We start from the raw sequence: 18,929 nt of genomic DNA, 5'->3' as shown, positions 1-18,929 counted from the left end.
GACACTTGGGGTACAGGATAATGACACTGACACTTGGGGTACAGGATAATGACACTGATACTAGAGGTGCAGGAAAATGATAATGACACTTGGGGTGCAAGATAATGATAATGACACTTGGGGTACAGGATAATGACACTGATACTAGAGGTGCAGGATAATGACACTGACACTTGGGGTGCAGGATAATGATAATGACACTAAGGGTACAGGATAATGACACTGACACTAGAGGTGCAGAATAATGACACTGACACTTGGGGTGCAGGATAATGACACTGATACTAGGGGTGCAGAATAATCACACTGACACTTGGGGTTCAGGATAATGACACTGACACTAGAGGTGCAGAATAATGACACTGACACTTGGGGTGCAGGATAATGACACTAGGGGTGAAGGATAATGACACTGACACTAGAGGTGCAGAATAATGACACTGACACTTGGGGTGCAGGATAATGACACTGATACTAGGGGTGCAGAATAATCACACTGACACTTGGGGTTCAGGATAATGACACTGACACTAGAGGTGCAGAATAATGACACTGACACTTGGGGTGCAGGATAATGACACTTGGGGTGCAGGATAATGACACTGACACTAGAGGTGCAGAATAATGACACTGACACTTGGGGTGCAGGATAATGACACTGATACTAGGGGTGCAGAATAATCACACTGACACTTGGGGTTCAGGATAATGACACTGACACTAGAGGTGCAGAATAATGACACTGACACTTGGGGTGCAGGATAATGACACTAGGGGTGAAGGATAATGACACTGACACTAGAGGTGCAGAATAATGACACTGACACTTGGGGCTGCAGGATAATGACACTGACACTAGAGGTGCAGAATAATGACACTGACACTTGGGGCTGCAGGATAATGACACTGACACTTGGGGTGCAGGATAATGACACTGACACTTGGGGTGCAGGATAATGACACTGATACTAGGGGTGCAGAATAATCACACTGACACTTGGGGTGCAGGATAATGATAATGACACTAGGGGTACAGGATAATGACACTGACACTCGTGGTGCAGGATAATGACAGCGTTTCTATACTTTCATGGAGAATTTGAACTTATTTTAACTAAAACTTTAAATAATGTCTGATAGATTTTTTAACACATTTTTGCTAATATAAATGATCACAATTTCCAACTATATCCTTGCAAAAATATTCACACTTCTATCCAAGTGCAGTAACAGGAGATCTGGATTATGAGAAACTATGGCCATGAAATCCCATACGACACGGACTCTTGCACTCGTCAGATGACAGTCACCCCACACATCTGCACTAATGCGGGTAATGATATTTAATTGGGGTATAATAAGAGAACAAGGCACAAGTGAGCGCTCTGCATTATCCCCGTTCGCAGGGCGACCCCCTCCTTGAAGAGTGAGTGGTATCTCTGTGATGATGTGATGGCTCCCCCTCCCCATATATCTCTTTATATAGAGAGGAACCAGGGACTCAGTTACAGATCTGATACCAGGCTGAATACAGGGGTGGAGGTGGCTCTTGTACAGAGGACACATCTACTTCTCCTCATCTCATATGATCTTGACCAGTCCAGGAGGACACTCACAACAATCTAAACTATTCCTGTGTTCTTCGACAAGTAGACGATGCGTTGGCTGATCAGACCCATTGGTTGTTGGTTTCTAGGGATCCTACTTCTCGCTGCACCCCATCCAGGGACATCCTGGTACAAGCACTCTGCCAGTCCCAGATACCACACTGTGGGCAGAGCCTCAGGACTCCTCATAGGGGTTCGCAGATCACCATACCTATGGAGAAGAGAAGTTACAGTAGAACCTTGGTCAGTCATCCAGCAAGGGGAAGAAGAAGACAAAGGATTATTGCAAACCTCCAGGGGTGGGGAAAGAGCAGGGCTTCAGTTGTCCCTTGATCCAGGAGAGAAGATATTAGAACTGATCCAAAAGACCAGGCTGAGGAGCCTTGAGGAGGAGGGAAGTCTTAATGAAGTTCAGGATGGAAAGAGTCTGGAGCACAGATTTGGGCTGGACAATGATCTGGGAGAAGAGGAAAGCCTTGAAGACCAGAACCAGATGAGCAGGTACCCAGAGGAAGAGGAAAGAAGAAGCCTTGAGGAGACTATGTTAGTCAACATGGAGCCAGGAGAAAAAAAGAGAAGCCCAGAAGAAGCTTGGGTCACCACAGAGCCAGGGGAAATAGTTAGAAGTGTGGAAAGTGCGCAGAGGAAGGCGAAGAACCAAGATAGGTATGTGAGGAGATTCCTAGAGTCTGGACAGGAGAGAAGGCCAAGTGGAGAAGACGTCCTGTCCATGTTCCTTCACCTGCAGGAGGAGAACAGGTCACATCTCCAGCCATGGAGAACACCGACTGACAAAGATAAGCAGGTACCATAGGAGGGAAACCAGTATGACCACATTAATGTTACCACCCAGCTCTCCTAATTTCCTTAGCTACCTTGTTATCCATTGACCTGTTTTTCCACCCCGCTTTTCCCATCTACTGAATGGCATGCCTGCTAGCTTTGCAGTGACCTTTGCTTCCTTCCTGCTCTCCCAGGCTCCTGAAATTCACATGTGCTGGTCATGGAGTGACATTTGCTTCTACCCTGCTCTCCCAGACTCCTGAATACCATATCTGCTTAATTATGCAGTGACCTTTGCTTCCGCCCTGCTCTCCAAGACTCCTGAATTCCATATCTGCTTAGTTATGCGGTGATCTTTGCTTCCACCCTGCTCTCAGACTCCTGAATTCCATATCTGCTTAGTTATACAGTGACATTTTTTCCACCCTGCTCTCCCAGACTCCTGAATTCAATATCTACTTAGTTATGCAGTGACCTTTGCTTCCACCCTGCTCTCCCAAGTTCCTTAGCTACCTTGTTATCCATTGACCTGTTTTTCCACCCCGCTTTTCATAGCTACTGAATGGCATACCTGTTGCCTTTGCATCTACCTTTGCTTCCACTCTGCTCTCTCAGACTCCTGAATTCCATATCTGCTTAGTTATGAGATGAGATTTGCTTCCACCCTGCTTTCTCAGACTGCTGAATTCCATATCTGCTTAGCTATGCAGTGACATTTGCTTCCACCCTGCTCTCTCAGTCTCCTGAATTCCAAGTCTGCTTAGTTATGCGGTGATCTTTGCTTCCACCCTGCTCTCCCAGACTCCTGAATTCCATATCTACTTAGTTATGCAGTGACCTTTGCTTCCACCTTGCTCTCTCAGTCTCCTGAATTCCATATCTGCTTAGTTATGAGGTGACATTTGCTTCCACCCTGCTTTCCCAGACTGTTGAATTCCATATCTGCTTAGTTATGCAGTGACATTTGCATCCACCCTGCTTTCCCAGACTCCTGAATTCCATATCTGCTTAGTTATGTGGTGACCTTTGCTTCCACCCTGCTCTCCCAGACTCCTGAATTCCATATCTACTTAGTTATGCAGTGACCTTTGCTTCCACCCTGCTCTCTCAGTCTCCTGAATTCCATATCTGCTTAGTTATGCAGTGACATTTGCTTCCACCCTGCTCTCCCCGACTCCTGAATTCCATATCTGCTTAGTTATGCGGTGACCTTTGCTTCCACCCTGCTCTCCCAGACCCCTGAATTCCATATCTGCTTAGTTATGAGGTGACCTTTGCTTCCACCCTGCTCTTTCAGACTCTTATTTTAAACAGCTATTCCGGAAACATATCTAACTAAGAAGGGACAGAATAGACTAAAAAGCGCCACTCTTCTTCATGGGCTGTGTCTGGTACTGCAGTATTAGCTTGAGCAGGACCGAGCTGCAATACCTGACCACCTCTAGACAAGGGTAGCGTTGCTGCTGGAAAACAATCTATTTAGTCTTTTACTAAACAAACATGTTTCTGAGAAAGTGGAATACAGTATTACACTGCATAAAGTACTTTTATAAGGAAAGTAAGGAAGATAAAGCGGCATAGTGAGCAAGAGCACGGATCATATTGGGACTGTGAGAAAGCGAGTAGATAATAAAGATATAATGAAGGAAGAATAGTGAGATTAGTAAAAGGAGAAAGAACAGGAATGAGGCTGGTACAGTGAGTAAGAACAGAAATGCTATTGGTGGAGTGCGAAAAAAACAATAACATTATGTAAGTAGAAACTAAAAGCATAATAGTAGTGATGTAGGGGAAAAGAAAAAAATATAAATAAACAAAGAGGAAGAGCAGGGATGATGTTGGTACAGTGAGTAAGTGCAATAGTGACATTAGTATAGTAAGGTCACTAAAAATGATGGTTGGTTTAGAATGGAAATATACAGTATTTTACCGATATATTGTAGATATTGAGACTGTCAGAAAGTGTCTGTGATAGCAGTTCAGAAAGGGCAGTTCTATTAGTGGTACAATGAGGAGGGTATTCATAAAGGAAAATTAGGTCTGTGTCACCTGTTTTGAAATGTAAGCACAAAGAAGGATATAGTGAAGAACAAACAGTGAAACTGGCTCAGTGAGGAACAGAAAAAATGACGAGTGGTTGAGTGAAAAAAACTTTTATAGTAGTTATAAAATGATGAAAAGATGTGATCACAATGAACATTGATAATATTGTTACCATGAAGGTGCATACCAATAATTGTACAATAGTAATGAAGAGCTGCGATATGGGTGCAGTGAGAAAGAGTACCAAGGACACAAATAATGATAGAGAAAATAGCTAAAGTAGTAGCACACTGAAGAAAAGCAGTGACATTTGTACAATGAGGAACACTACCTATACAAATTGTACAGTAAGAAAGAATATGAAATAAAGTTGTACAGTGACAATGAGCAGTAAATTTGGTATGATGAGTAAGAGTATCAATAAAAGTGATTTAATGAGGAAGACTATCTATGAAGTGGTTGATTCAGGAACAATACCAATAAGTGATACAGTGAGAAAAGAATTCATATTAATAGGCCAGTACAAGGAATACCTGTAGGATTGGTCCAACGTGGAAGAAGAGTGATGTTGGTTCAGTGAGAAAGAGTACGTTTGTACTTGTATTTGTGATCAAATTAAAAGCAATAGCTACAAGTAAAACAGTAAGGGAAGCTTTCATAGCATTGGTCCAATAAGGAAGAGTCCTATATAATAGTGGTGAGGAAAAACAGTGATGTTGGCACAGTAAAGAACAGTACCCAAAATAGAATGTGCAGCGAGGAAGAGCACCAATAAAAGAAGTTTAGTGTTGAAGGGAAGCCAATGTAGTCCAGTTGGAAACTACCTATAATATTTGTCCAGTGATGAACAGTAACGATAGTATTAGTAATGGTCCAGTGAGGAAAAGTACTCGTAAAAATAGTTTAGCAAGAAAGAGGACCTATTAAAGTAGTCCAGCGAGGAAGAACAGTGTTGTTGGTACAGTAAGGAAGAGTACCTAAATAGTGATCCATTAAAAGCTGATTAATGAGGAAACGTAGCTACAGAAGTCCAATGGCAACCTACCTACAATATTAGTACGGTGAGGAAAGGCGCTCATTAAAGTAGTGCAGTATGAAAGAATACCTTAAATAGTGGTGCAGTGGGGAAGAACAGCAATGTTGGAACAGTGAGGCAAAGCACCTCTATTAGTGAACTGATGAGACAAAGCACCAATAAAAGAAATTTGGTGAGTAAGAGCACTCATGGTAGCAGTCCTATAATGTTGGTCCAGTGAGTAACAGTCTCAATAATATACGTGAATCATACGTTCATAGCCTAGGTGATAAATCACAGTCACTGGTGCTGGATGAGCCGCGATACTTCATCATCAATAAGCTGTAATAGATTTCTCCTAATAATCCTCCAGCAGCAAGCTGGATCCAGGCTGCAGAGAAACAGACGATGCACCAGGGAGCTCTGGATGTCCCTGTCTTATCGTAATTGATGGCCTCTTTATACTGTGCTGTAATGAGCTGCAGCGATCGCTGGAGACTTCTGTGAGATGATGAAACGATTAGTGTTACTGGAAACTATTTATCTCATCATCCCACAAATCTCCAGTGACGGTACAAAGTCTGTGCGTCTTGTAGCTGTGCAGAGCATGCTGGGACTTGTGGTACAGATGTAATGTTATATTATAGAATGTGTACATATTTACTACATTACTTAAAACATGTATTATGATATTGACATGCATTTACCCAAAGCATAGGGCCCCATAGCTAACCTCAATATGGGCCCCACACACATGCCCCTATTACTGTCAAACATACTATCAGACTATATTATTATAAAGGACAGCGCTGCTTTTTTCCTAGCTCTAAATGCCAAATTATAAAATTCTGGAAACAGGCAGATACAGGGAGAGCACGGGGGCTTAGTGGTTAGCACTACAGCATTATAGCACTGGGGTTCAAATCCAACCAAGGACATCTGCAAGCAGTGGCGTAACTACAAAATTATGGGCCCTGATGCGAACTTTAAAATGCCCCCCCCCCATGCCAAAGTACACGCACATCTCCGCTCCGTACACCTCGTACACACGCGGCTCTGCTCCGTACACCTCGTACACACGCGGCTCCGCTCCGTACACCTCGTACACACGCATCTCCGCTCCGTACACCTCGTACACACGCATCTCCGCTCCGTACACCTCGTACACGCGCGGCTCCGCTCCGTACACCTCGTACACGCGCGGCTCCGCTCCGTACACCTCGTACACGCGCATCTCCGCTCCGTACACCTCGTACACGCGCATCTCCGCTCCGTACACCTCGTACACGCGCGGCTCCGCTCCGTACACCTCGTACACGCGCGGCTCCGCTCCGTACACGCGCGGCTCCGCTCCGTACACCTCGTACACGCGCATCTCCGCTCCGTACACCTCGTACACGCGCGGCTCCGCTCCGTACACCTCGTACACGCGCATCTCCGCTCCGTACACCTCGTACACGCGCGGCTCCGCTCCGTACACCTCGTACACGCGCGGCTCCGCTCCGTACACCTCGTACACGCGCGGCTCCGCTCCGTACACCTCGTACACGTGCGGCTCCGCTCCGTACACCTCGTACACGCGCGGCTCCGCTCCGTACACCTCGTACACACATGGCTCTGCTCCGTACACCTCCTACACACGCATCTCTGCTCCGTACATCTCGTACACACACGGCTCTGCTCCGTACACCTCGTACACGCACGGCTCCGCTCCGTACACCTCGTACACGCACGGCTCCGCTCCGTACACCTCGTACACGCGCGGCTCCGCTCCGTACACCTCGTACACACATGGCTCTGCTCCGTACACCTCCTACACACGCATCTCTGCTCCGTACACCTCGTACACACATGGCTCTGCTCCGTACACCTCCTACACACGCATCTCTGCTCCGTACACCTCGTACACACATGGCTCTGCTCCGTACACCTCGTACACACATGGCTCTGCTCCGTACACCTTGTACACACACGGCTCCGCTCCATACACCTCGTACACACGCATCTCTGCTCCGTACACCTTGTACACACACGGCTCCGCTCCATACACCTCGTACACACGCATCTCTGCTCCGTACACCTTGTACACACACGGCTCCGCTCCATACACCTCGTACACACGCATCTCTGCTCCGTACACCTCGTACACACATGGCTCTGCTCCGTACACCTCGTACACACATGGCTCTGCTCCGTACACCTTGTACACACACGGCTCCGCTCCATACACCTCGTACACACGCATCTCTGCTCCGTACACCTTGTACACACACGGCTCCGCTCCATACACCTCGTACACACGCATCTCTGCTCCGTACACCTCGAACACACATGGCTCTGCTCCGTACACCTTGTACACACATGGCTCTGCTCCGTACACCTTGTACACACACAGCTCTGCTACATCCACCCTGTAAACCCCTCCTGACCCCACACATAAATTTACCTCATCCAGCACCATGACAACCAGCACAGCAGAGTCCTGCAGACACTGAGGCCCCTGATCATGTGACCCCTGACTCCTCCCCTCCTGTGACCTCATCACAGGTCCTGTGCGCACAGAGCAGCCATCGTGTGCTCTTGAATGCGTGCCTTCCCCCTGCAGTCTGTAGTCAGGAAGCTCCATGACTGGACACTAAGAGGTGTCGGCAGCAGGTCTCATCCTCCATCACCTGAGACACTGGGGGGTAGAGTGCAGAGCTCAGGGGGGAGGAATAACCGAGTCCATGCTGGAGGAGGGGGCGCAGGACGTGATGGAAGCCCAGGTACCACATGAAGCTGGCTGATTCTTTGCTGGACTGGGCGGGCCCATAAACACTCCGGGCCCGTTGCAGCTGCGACCCCTGCAACCTCAGTAGTTACGCCCCTGTCTGCAAGGAGTTTGAAGGCTTTCTCTGTGTTTGTGGGGATTTCCTCCCACACTCCAAAGATATACTGATAGGGAAATTAGATTGTGAGCCCCAATGGGGACAGAGATGATATGTCTGTAAAGTGCTGTGGAATTAATACCGCTATTTAAGTGAGTAAAAAAAAAAAGGCCACTTTAGAGCTCACTACATACATATTTATACAGACACCACTAGAGCGACCTCCGTGCATATTAATTTATATAGCCACCACTAGAGGGAGATCACTACATATTGATTTATAAAGCCACCACTAGACGGAGCTCACTGCGTATAGATTCATAGAGCCACCACTAGAGTCAGCTCACTGCATACAGATTTATACATCCACCAGTAGGGGGAGCTCACTGCATATAGATTTATACAGCCACCATTAGAGGGAGCTCATTGCGTACAGATTTGTAGAGCCACCACTAGAGGGAGCTCACTGCAGATTAAGGCTATGTGCACATGTTGCGGAATTCCCGCGATAACTTCTGCGGGAATTCCATTCCATGAGAAAATCGCATTTTAAATTCCCGCGATTTTCCCACGGAAAAACTAGCGATTTGCAAGCGTAATTAGCTTCCAGAATGCTAGCGTTTACCAAGCGATCTATAGCATCGCTTGGAGAACTGATTGACAGGTTGGTCACACTCATCAAACATAGTGTTTAACGAGTGTGACCAACTTTTTACTATTGAGGCTGCCTATGCAGCATCAGTAGTAAAAAGACCTAATGTTAAAAGTAATAAAAAATCGGGTTATATTCACCTTCCGGCGTCCCGCGCAGCCTTCCAGGGCCTCAGCAATGCTCCCGTTCCCAATAATGCTTTGCGAGACCTTTGATGACGTCGCGGTCTCGCGATACTGTAGCAATCTCGCAAGGAATAGGGACCGCTACAGTAATTGCGAGACCGTGACGTCATCAAAGGTCTCGCAAAGCATTACTGGGAACGGGAGCATCGCGGAGGCCCGGGAAGGCTGTGCGGGACGTCGGAAGGTGAATATAACCCGATTTTTTTATTTTTTATTGTTTTTTTTACAGGGATATGGTACCCAGAGCCCGGAGGACAGTCTCCTCTCCTCTGGACCGTGAGTACCATCCGCAAATGTTCTGCTTACTTTTCGCATAGTGGGCACAGCCACATGCAGAAAGGAAGCAGAACAATGCATTCCTGTGTAGGCGGAATCCCAGCGATTCCGCAAAATTAATGAGCATGCTGCGTATTTTTCCGCGATGCGATTTCGCCGCGGGAAAATCCACAGCATTGCAGAATCCCATAGGAATGCATGGGATGCTGTTTTTTTGCGTTTTCGCGGCAAAAACGCACGTTAAAAACCGCCACGAAAAAACCGCGACATGTGAACGCAGCCTTATAGTCACCATTAGGCGGAGCTCAATACATACAGATATATACGGTGACCACTAGGAGAGCTGTAAAATTCTTCATGCTCTAGAACTCCTCCTAATAGAAGCTGCTAGGTCTTCCTTGATGGTTTGTTACAGTTTGTCAGCTCTGGGTCCAACCTACTCCGCTCATTTCCTAGATTGGGTAGATCGTATCCAAACTTTAGGAAAAGAAGTATTAGGTCTGTACAGTGCTCCAGCTTCTGATTATAGGCAAGAACGTTCTCACTCATTAAAGTAAGCAGAGGTATTGACAAAACGGATGAATTTGATCCCAATCTATAAACAAGTATGTCATTTTCTTACTTCCGTTTATCTCCACAGCCGTTTTATCCCAACTCCAAAGCTGCTGAATGGATTAGCTGCGAAGACTTCAGATTGATCTCCTATAGAGTCCTGTGCAAAGCGAGACTACAATTCCTGTCTCATTCACAGCCGCGGCCCGGCAGACCCAGGAATGAGGCAGAAGACCCCGCCGCCGATCTATGAACTCAAACCTAGAACGATTCAGACATATATTGATTCCAAACCTCATAAGGACTTCCCATCAACCATCTAAATTAGACCATTGCTACCAGCGATCACCAAGGACAGATATCTGGAGCTTCATCATCTATAGTGCTGTTCCTCGAAGTCCACATCGTAGCTCGCATCCAATAATCCATATGTCCACTAACACATTCCAGCATTGATCTTGATCTAATAAGTCACCAGCGGATCTGAAATTGTGTATTGTTTTGGCTTTTTTAACTAATGTTCCCTTAGACAATAAAGCTGTTTGGTTGTTTGTTCAGCACAATGCACATATTGAATTTTTAAAAATAAAAAAAAAATCCATCACTATTTAGCTTTTTCCATGTCCTAGTAGGTCCTAAATTCTGGACTGAGTAATTTCTGAATATATCTTCACAAGAGTTCTGAGTTCAGGTTTTCTGCAAATCCTCTGCACAGAGTTATGAAGCCGCTGTAATTTCAACAAACTAATATCAGAAGTGACTGTAAGAAACACTATGATACACTCGATCAGGAAAATATACTATATTCCCCACTCCACCACGCACACACCTTAGGGCCAATTCCAACTTGAAATACACCCCCAAAAAAAGGATTAAATACACCCAAAAATAAAATCTAGTGATTAAAGCAAATAATACTCAGATATTTTCTAGGTGGGTGTCACCACAAGGGGGAGCTTCAGAGTTTTCCTGCATACAGCTTTCTGAATAAGTCAGTATGCGGTAAGCTTCCCCTACTGGTGAATAATGTGAGTTCACTCTATAGCTCTGCAGAAGATTTGGAGCACTGTATCACAACAGCAGATCTAAAGGCACTAGATAAACAGTATAGACAGTATATTCAATAAACTCAGGTTGTAAGGAGACCTATAAGGGAATATCAGCACTATAAACCCTTCCATGTTCAAATTCAAAGCAAAACTCAACACAAATGATAAATATAATTTATTTTTACGTAAAAAAACAAACAGACAATATATTACATTAATATGACAATGGCAGAATGATGTCTGGTCTCTTTTGATGGGGTCGGAGTGATGCAGGAAATTTAGAATGTTCAGTGAAAGTTTTCTTTCCACAGATTACACTGCAAGAAAACAAAAGCGAGGATGTTCATGGTGATGACGCATTTCGCAACAGGCATAAAGTGATGGCGTGTAACTAGAATATCATCGGAGGGGGTACGACCTCTGGGACCCTCATTGATCCTGGTGTTCCCATCAACGTTTGTCTCTGTATGGAGTTTATTCCTGACCACACAATATGATGGGAACTGCTACGAAACCCTATTGAAGTGGAGGGTTCCCTGCAATATTAGGGGCCGAAGAGATGAGAAAACCAAAAAGGATCAAAAAAGGTTTGCCTAAGTCAAACCCTCACCCACTATAAAGTGATGTATCGAAAGTTTAGATGATGAGTACACCCCTTTAAAGGGGTAGGCCAGCAAGGAGGCATCTCTGCCAACAGTAAGCTGATTACCAGGGGTCCTGTAGTTGGAACCAAAAAACTGATGGATCATGATTGAAGCTGCTTTGAGCTTCTGTTAATAAAGACCAGGGAACCATGTTGGTTTGGTTAATTCCTACGGGCTCCATCCTTTCTATAAATGTCAAAACAAACCAGGGGGTGGACTAAGGATCAAATTGCCAATATCCTCCCCTGCAGATGGTGCAAACTAGAAGGGTCCTCCTTAACCAGAATGATAGACAGTGGAGGCATGAACCAGAACAAGGATTTAAACCCAAGTATAAGAGATTGTAGTGATGAGCGAACGTGCTCGGATAACATGATATCCAAGCATGCTCGGGTGTTATCCAAGTATCTTGGGCATATTCGAACAATATGTTCAAGTCCCCGCAGTTGCATGTTTTGTGGCTGTTAGACAGTCACAACAAATGCAGGGGTTGCCTAACAAACAGGCAATCCCTGAAAGTGTGGCAGCTGTCTAACAGCTGCGAATCTAGCAACTGGGGGGACTTGAACATACTATTCGAGCATGCCCAAAATACTCGGATCACACCCGAGCATGCTCACATATCACATTATTGGAGCATGTTCGCCCATCATTAGTTGTCTGTCTTTAGGTCTCTAGGCAACTGAAAATTTAAAGAGATTGATCAGGACTTTGATACTGATGGCCTATCCATATGATGGATCATCCTATAGATTGGTACTTGTTTGCAACCCTGGACCTCCACTGATCATCAGATTATGGGGCGGCTCGAAGTACACAATATACAGAGCGGGAACTGCACAGCTCCATGGACTGTAGCTGAGCTGATGTACCTGGGAACGACCATTACACAGTGTATGGATATATGGTGCTAAAGCTCTGTATTCTGTGTACTTCCGGGGTCTCAGACCCCCAATCTCATATTGGTGACCTATCCTAGCATCATAATCCTGGACAACCTCTTTAGTAGGATTGTCCAAGGCTACTAAAACATGGCTACTTCCTTCCACAAACAGTTCAGCATGTTTCCACAGGTCATATTTTTTTCTCATTCTGTGCCACACCTTTTATAGCTTCAACGCTGGAGAACGTTAGGCACAGCTAAAACCAAATGATCCTCCAATCTGCCTCACCTCTTTGGTAGACCAGACTAAATCCCCTCTTCTCGATACTTAGGTCACTTGTGAAGACAATCTGCATGGAGTTTGAATAGGAAGTAATGGGTAATGGGAGATTCTGCCCGCAGAAATCCCTGAGCTGATACAGGACATCAAAATCCCTTCCGTTATAGATCCTCAGCTTGTCGTACTGGCAGTTGATATCATCGCCCTCAATGTCAAAATCTTTAACTGTGATCCTGAACTGTAATGATAAAAATAAAAAATTATATTAAGTTTGATACAACTATGACCATTGAGACCCCCCACTGTTCCCGGGAGTGAGTGGTCTCAGTCCCCATCCTTATGGATAATGTTTCTACCATCCATATTATATCCAATCAAATATGTCCATGGATGGAATGGGATGGGGCAATGTTGACACCATAGGATAAGGGGGTACTGTATTTGTCCCCTCTGATATGGTAATTGCTGGAGGTCTTCAAAAATGTTGTCACAAGGTTGTGTCATTACCCGTTCAGTGGTGGTGATGTTCCAGTGACAGTAAGCATTACTGGGATAATTTTGGGGATAATTTGGAGATATTAATGCTCCTTCTGGTCCTGTCAAGTTTCCTCCGCAACCTGGAAGAATAATAGCAATGACTTATAAATCCTGAACAATATAAACAGATCAATATCTATTGTGACCATAAAGGAATTGTCTTCTTACCGGTCTGGAATGACATGCCAAGCCTCGCATTAACCATGGTGGTGGTTTTCCTCGTTGTGCTTGGAGTCATAGTTGTGGTCTTCCTCGTTGTGGTTGGTGTCGTAGTGGTGGTTGTCCTCGTTGTGCTTGGAGTCATAGTGGTGGTCTTCCTCGTTGTGGTTGGTGTCGTAGAGGTGGTTGTCCTCGTTGTGGTTGGTATCGTAGCAGTGGTCTTCCTTGTGGTTGGAATTGAAGTGGTTCTGGTTGTGGTTCTAGTAGTAGATGTGGTGGTGGAAGTTTTGGTGGTGCTAGGAGTTCCTGTGCTGGTAATTGTGGTGGTGGCAGAGGAGCTGGCCTGGGTTGTGATGCCTATAAAAAATTATATCAGTATTTACTATAGACCGTTATTGGTAATTACTTTTTAATAATTATACTATTTTTGGTCAGTGCTTTCATAGTTCTGATAACCTAGGTTCTTCCCACATATAAGGATGGGCAGGAGAGGAGGTTGGTAAAATACCAGGACTTCCTCTTCGGAACTCAAGAATAATTACTAAAGAGCCACCTTTAAGAAACAAGTGACTACTTACTGCACTTGTATAGACTGTTAATCTTTTTGATATCCAAGTAGCTCATGGAAGACTCTTGTCCGAACTGCAAGCTACTGTTGAGAACAGCAACCAGGGTTGGTTCGATGCCGTCTTTGGAAAAAGCCATACTGGAAGAAAACAAGTAGAAGGAAGGTGACGTGATCTATATGGGAAATGTGTAACTCAAATCAGTCCCGATCCCCATTGCAGCTGCTAATCCATAGTAAAGCTAATATCATATGATGCCCATTAACTAAACATCACTCAGTGTGGGGGGAGCTTAGAGAATCTGGAGGAAGACTACAAAAGCTACAGTTACCCATATACTTTAGACAGTTGTTTCTCGAAACTTCACTTGGCCAACAGATATTTAATTCCGACTCCCTATACACATAAACACTCATCTCAATGAGAGTAGTAAGACACTTTTGGTGGCAACTTACCTCCTGTGAGGACTAAAGAATCAGGCATGTCGAAATTTAACATGTCTAACCCTTACTTTGCCCACCTTTGTCACCAGTGAAGAGTCGGGACATCTCATACACGAGATGATCAGTCGGTTGAGCCGTATATGGCCACTTTCAAGGAGAGTATACAGTATATCAACTCCATGCAGATGTTGGCACCAAAGTCTGGGAAAATACTTTGGTTCCCCAAGAGAAAATTTATTCCATCCTCCCCACTGAAAACATACAAAGCTGATCATGCATACCTATGGAGGAACCTCATGAGGAACCAGGAGAATAGCTGACAGGTATTTTAGGTATATGTGGAGCATTACATTTCGAAGTGCAGGAAATTAACCATAAATACTTTGACTGGTAGACTTACTTTGGATAGTGCAAAATGGAGTCATAGTCATAGGCAGTAAGGTCTTTGTTGTAGGTGTCGACCATTTCGAAATTACTCTTAGCATCTGTAGTGAGATGTTTAGGTTTTACTTAACCTTCATGTAGATTGTATCTATAGAACGGATCTAATCATGTCAAGGTACGTACCAGACTGGATGTTATTCCACTGAACTTCTACGTGTTTATCTCGGTCACGTCTCACGTGCTCGTGGTTCAGACCTAAAGTGTGAAGAACCTCATGTGTGATTATTCCTGACCAGACACATCCTGGCTTCTCCAGGGAGATGTACTGTACCCCACCAATGTGACCTACTGACGACCAACACCTGCAAGAGAAGAGAAGAAGAAGGTAACAATAGTGCAGAATATGATAGGATACATGGATGAGATAAATTGTGGAATGTAAGAGGAGAAGTGATAGGTTCTCTAAAGACCTGGTGCCCGAGCCTTCAACTATGTAAGAGTGACTCAAAGCATCTATATTTTCATCATCTGGGCATGCCACCGGCTCCAGTGTTAGCTTCAAAGACCAACCGTGTGGTTTACATCTTACACTCTCATACAAAACATTATTAATAGGCCAAGGTCCATATCTCCAGGACATTGGTGACTTACAACACCAAATCCGTATCGCTAGGTTATTGGTGCCTTACTACTCCAACTCCATAACTCCCGTCATTGGTGACTTATTACGTCAAGGTCCATATCTCCAGGACATTGGTGACTTACTACACCAAGACCATGACCTCCTTACAAATTAGCACCTACTCCCAATGATGCCATGTCAGACATGAACCTGTACATTTATTACGGTTTTGGCACTGCACGTATCTATCCGCACAACTTACGATGACTTTCCTTATATCTGTACGTACCCTGTAGAAGCCACAAAGGTGATGTAGTCAGTCTCTGACGTCTTGGGCTTGAAGCGTATGCAGGTGACACCCTCAATGTCACTTAGCGAGGCTTTAATTACGATGGTATCATAGGAACCTTGAAGAAAACAGAATAATTGCGATATGTGCTGCCTAGAAGCCGCCGTCCATAATGAAGACATAATGAATGAAGACAGTATTTAATTCAATCCTGTTCTCATTCATTAGCTGCTCAGTTTCTGTCATTTTATTCAGTGCCTATGCAGAGCGCAGCAGATGAGATGCGTTTGTCATCGGCTGCTGCGCTCTGCATAGGCAGCGATCGAGATAACAAAGATCACTTCACGCTGAGAGCTTAGCCATCTCGGATGCTGCCGATTACTAAATGCAATTCCACTTCTGCGCTCTGCATAGGCAGCACTGGGAATGCACTCATGTGATTGCTGTAAGAAGCAGCGTTGATGTTTTAAAAGTGGTGGAAGAGGAAGGACTAAATTTTGCCCCTATGTAGACTTTGGTTCCTGGATCAAACCGCCACTATGGTCACACCCATGCTATAACACGGGGTGTGGCAAAGCAGGTCTTGGGCTAAGCAGGGGAGGATCATGGCAGCAACCTCATACATATGATTACTCATATCCCAGCTCACACGTATACGTGCACGGACTGGCAAGCATAAGACATGGGAAACTCACATGGCGCCACTTATCTTACCGAAATCACTGGATATGGTGTAGGGGATGTAGACGAAGCCATCTTTAGAACTGGGCCATAAGCAGGTGCTCTTCGGACATAGATTAGCGCTTCTTCCAATGTTATAAGCAATGTCCAAATTTTTAATGATAAATCTTCCAGTGAAGAAGGACCCTGAGGGGGATAAAACATGGCGGAGGTATATTGGCACGACAGAACGTTATCTCTTATATGGGGTTATTGAATAAAAAGGCTTCATGGAAAAAAATAAGATCCGTTGATCCTTACCACTGCTGGCACTATAAATTCTGTCAAACCAGCTCAGATTCGTTCCGGCACCTATAAGAAAACAAATTGTAAACTTTTTGGAAATGATTTAGCACTAAACCTGTGGCGGACAGTAGTAATTCAGCCCTATTTCAATAAAGGCTGTCTGTATAACAGGGGCAGCAGTGAGCTCCCCCTAGTGGCAGCTGTTGGCAGACAGAATTTTATTAGCAGTGTGAAGAGAAAATTAGTCTGTTATACTGATTATAGGGACACTGTTTATGGGGCCAAGATACCAGGAAAGTAGATTTACTCTGCAATACTGGACTTCCAATCAGGGACCAAGGGATATTAAAAGTGGTTTATTGTCAATGCGTTTCAAAGTCATCAAACTCCTGGGGTCCACATAGGTCATTATTTTTTAGGACATACAGCTATGATGCAAGCATAAACCAATACACCACAAGGCTTAATTTATGCTTCTAGGGGCCACATATGAGCCCAATATATGCAGAACATTCCCGCTATTGCCTGATTGTCTAATTATGCGAGACTTTCATTAACATTTTATATAATCGGATCATTATCTTCAAACTAATTATTGCTCAGGATGTGCTAAATATACACCTGAACGTCAAACATAAGATCTAAAGAAGCCTTTAGTGATGCTTCCTGACGCTGCACTGTATATAGGGGTGAGGGGGATACAACTTCATGAAATGCTTGAAAAAATAAACAATGCAATAGCGCCACCTACAGGGCAGAAATAAGTCATTTGTACTTCTAATAATAATGTCATTTTTTTTACATTTTTAACATTTAATATTAAGAATATATCGTGACCTAGGTCAGAATATTAGGATGTTTGGGCAGCTGAGGACATCACTTAATCTCTAGACGTAGTCTAACTGCTGCTTAACCGCATAGAGGCTGCTGATAATTATGGCAATGACATTTAGGAGGATGGAAATGGGGTGGGGTGTCCTTTATGAAGGCCCCAGTGTCTGCCATGTTTGTACAACTATGAAGCCCAGGTGTAAACCTACAAAACTGGAGTGTACGAGTAATTGCAGGTTCAAGTTCCCCTAGGGGGACCAGTAAAAAGCAACACTTACCAGGCGTGTCCTCTGCATCTCTTCTCTTCCTTTGGCGCAGTATCTGGAAACACATAATAATACCAATACTATCAAGACAGTGGGAGAAAGGGAACAGAGATAATAAAGTTTACTGTAATTAGGCATATGGCGATAAGGAAAGGTTAAAAAGCTGACATATCGAATACGTGTTATCTTTGCTGGATTATTAACTTTCGGCACAAAATACCTGCAAACAGGCACGTGACTTTTATGGAACGAGGGAGATACGGTAACTGGCTGCCAAAATACAGGATGCTGCTTTTCTAAGGAATAACAGAGGCTAAAGCCCCCATACACAATAGGTCACAATCATTCAGCGGGATTCTCTGGTGGGGGCTTATCTCTTAGAGAATGAAAGGACTGGCAGTCTGAAATCTCCCCCAACATCATCTATCAGGAGAGAGTCGGGGTGGGACCATACATATTACACTTTATTGTGTTTGGGGGTCTTTAGACAAATCATAACTTATTCTTGTTTCCCCTCTCTCTGTAGACATAAGACAGCTTTGTACATGGTAGAAGCAAAAAGAGGGAAACAAAAGATCTCTCCAGTATATGAGAGTTCCTCCTAAGGAGAACCATCAAGCTGTCCTCAAAAACATGAGAGTTTTGCTGGAATCCCATCATAATGAAAAAGTGGAACACCAGCCAAAATCTCAAGTATGTAATAAAAGCTTGTATCATTCATGTTACTCCCCAGTTCCCATAAATTCTTACCGGGTATGGAACAGCTAAACCCACACAGCCGAGGGCGACCAGGAGTAGACTCCTCATTGTGTTGATGATGAAGCTCTTGAGATATCTACACAACTTCTTCAGTGATTATGAGTCCTTTGTATATATTGGCCTTGCTCAACTCCTTATATACCCCACCATACCTCCACTTTGATGCTCGGTGTATTCTTGTTTAACAATAGACCTTGATAACTTCTTTTGTTATCAATGATAACCACCGAGATAGACTCCTCTGCATCCTGTAATTAGACCCTTCCGCAGG

General features: G+C 44.5%; 2 protein-coding genes across 2 annotated transcripts; one reads left to right on the top strand and one right to left on the bottom strand.

Moving 5' to 3' along the window:
- Nucleotides 1-1,517: 1,517 nt before the first annotated feature.
- On the top strand, nucleotides 1,518-10,587 carry NPW (neuropeptide W). Its single transcript, XM_073558754.1, has 2 exons — nucleotides 1,518-2,412; nucleotides 10,069-10,587. The coding sequence occupies exons 1-2, from the start codon at nucleotides 1,657-1,659 to the stop codon at nucleotides 10,231-10,233; spliced, it is 921 nt and encodes a 306-aa protein (XP_073414855.1). The 5' UTR covers nucleotides 1,518-1,656; the 3' UTR covers nucleotides 10,234-10,587.
- Nucleotides 10,588-11,734: 1,147 nt separating this feature from the next.
- LOC141069243 (astacin-like metalloendopeptidase) lies at nucleotides 11,735-18,706 on the bottom strand. The gene is made up of 13 exons (XM_073558697.1): nucleotides 18,650-18,706; nucleotides 17,912-17,954; nucleotides 16,818-16,868; nucleotides 16,551-16,703; nucleotides 15,837-15,954; nucleotides 15,109-15,287; nucleotides 14,942-15,026; nucleotides 14,610-14,688; nucleotides 14,554-14,565; nucleotides 13,542-13,545; nucleotides 13,344-13,453; nucleotides 12,846-13,074; nucleotides 11,735-11,859 (listed from the first exon to the last, which is right to left on the bottom strand). The coding sequence occupies exons 1-13, from the start codon at nucleotides 18,704-18,706 to the stop codon at nucleotides 11,735-11,737; spliced, it is 1,245 nt and encodes a 414-aa protein (XP_073414798.1).
- Between the last annotated feature and the right edge of the window lie 223 nt (nucleotides 18,707-18,929).

This window comes from Dendrobates tinctorius, unplaced genomic scaffold (assembly GCF_039654945.1).
Source record: "Dendrobates tinctorius isolate UK_male_01 unplaced genomic scaffold, ASM3965494v1 ptg000257l, whole genome shotgun sequence".
NCBI classification, from domain to species: Eukaryota; Metazoa; Chordata; class Amphibia; order Anura; family Dendrobatidae; genus Dendrobates; species Dendrobates tinctorius.
Note: the sequence above shows the minus strand (reverse complement) of the source record. Positions and strands in the feature narration are given on the sequence as shown.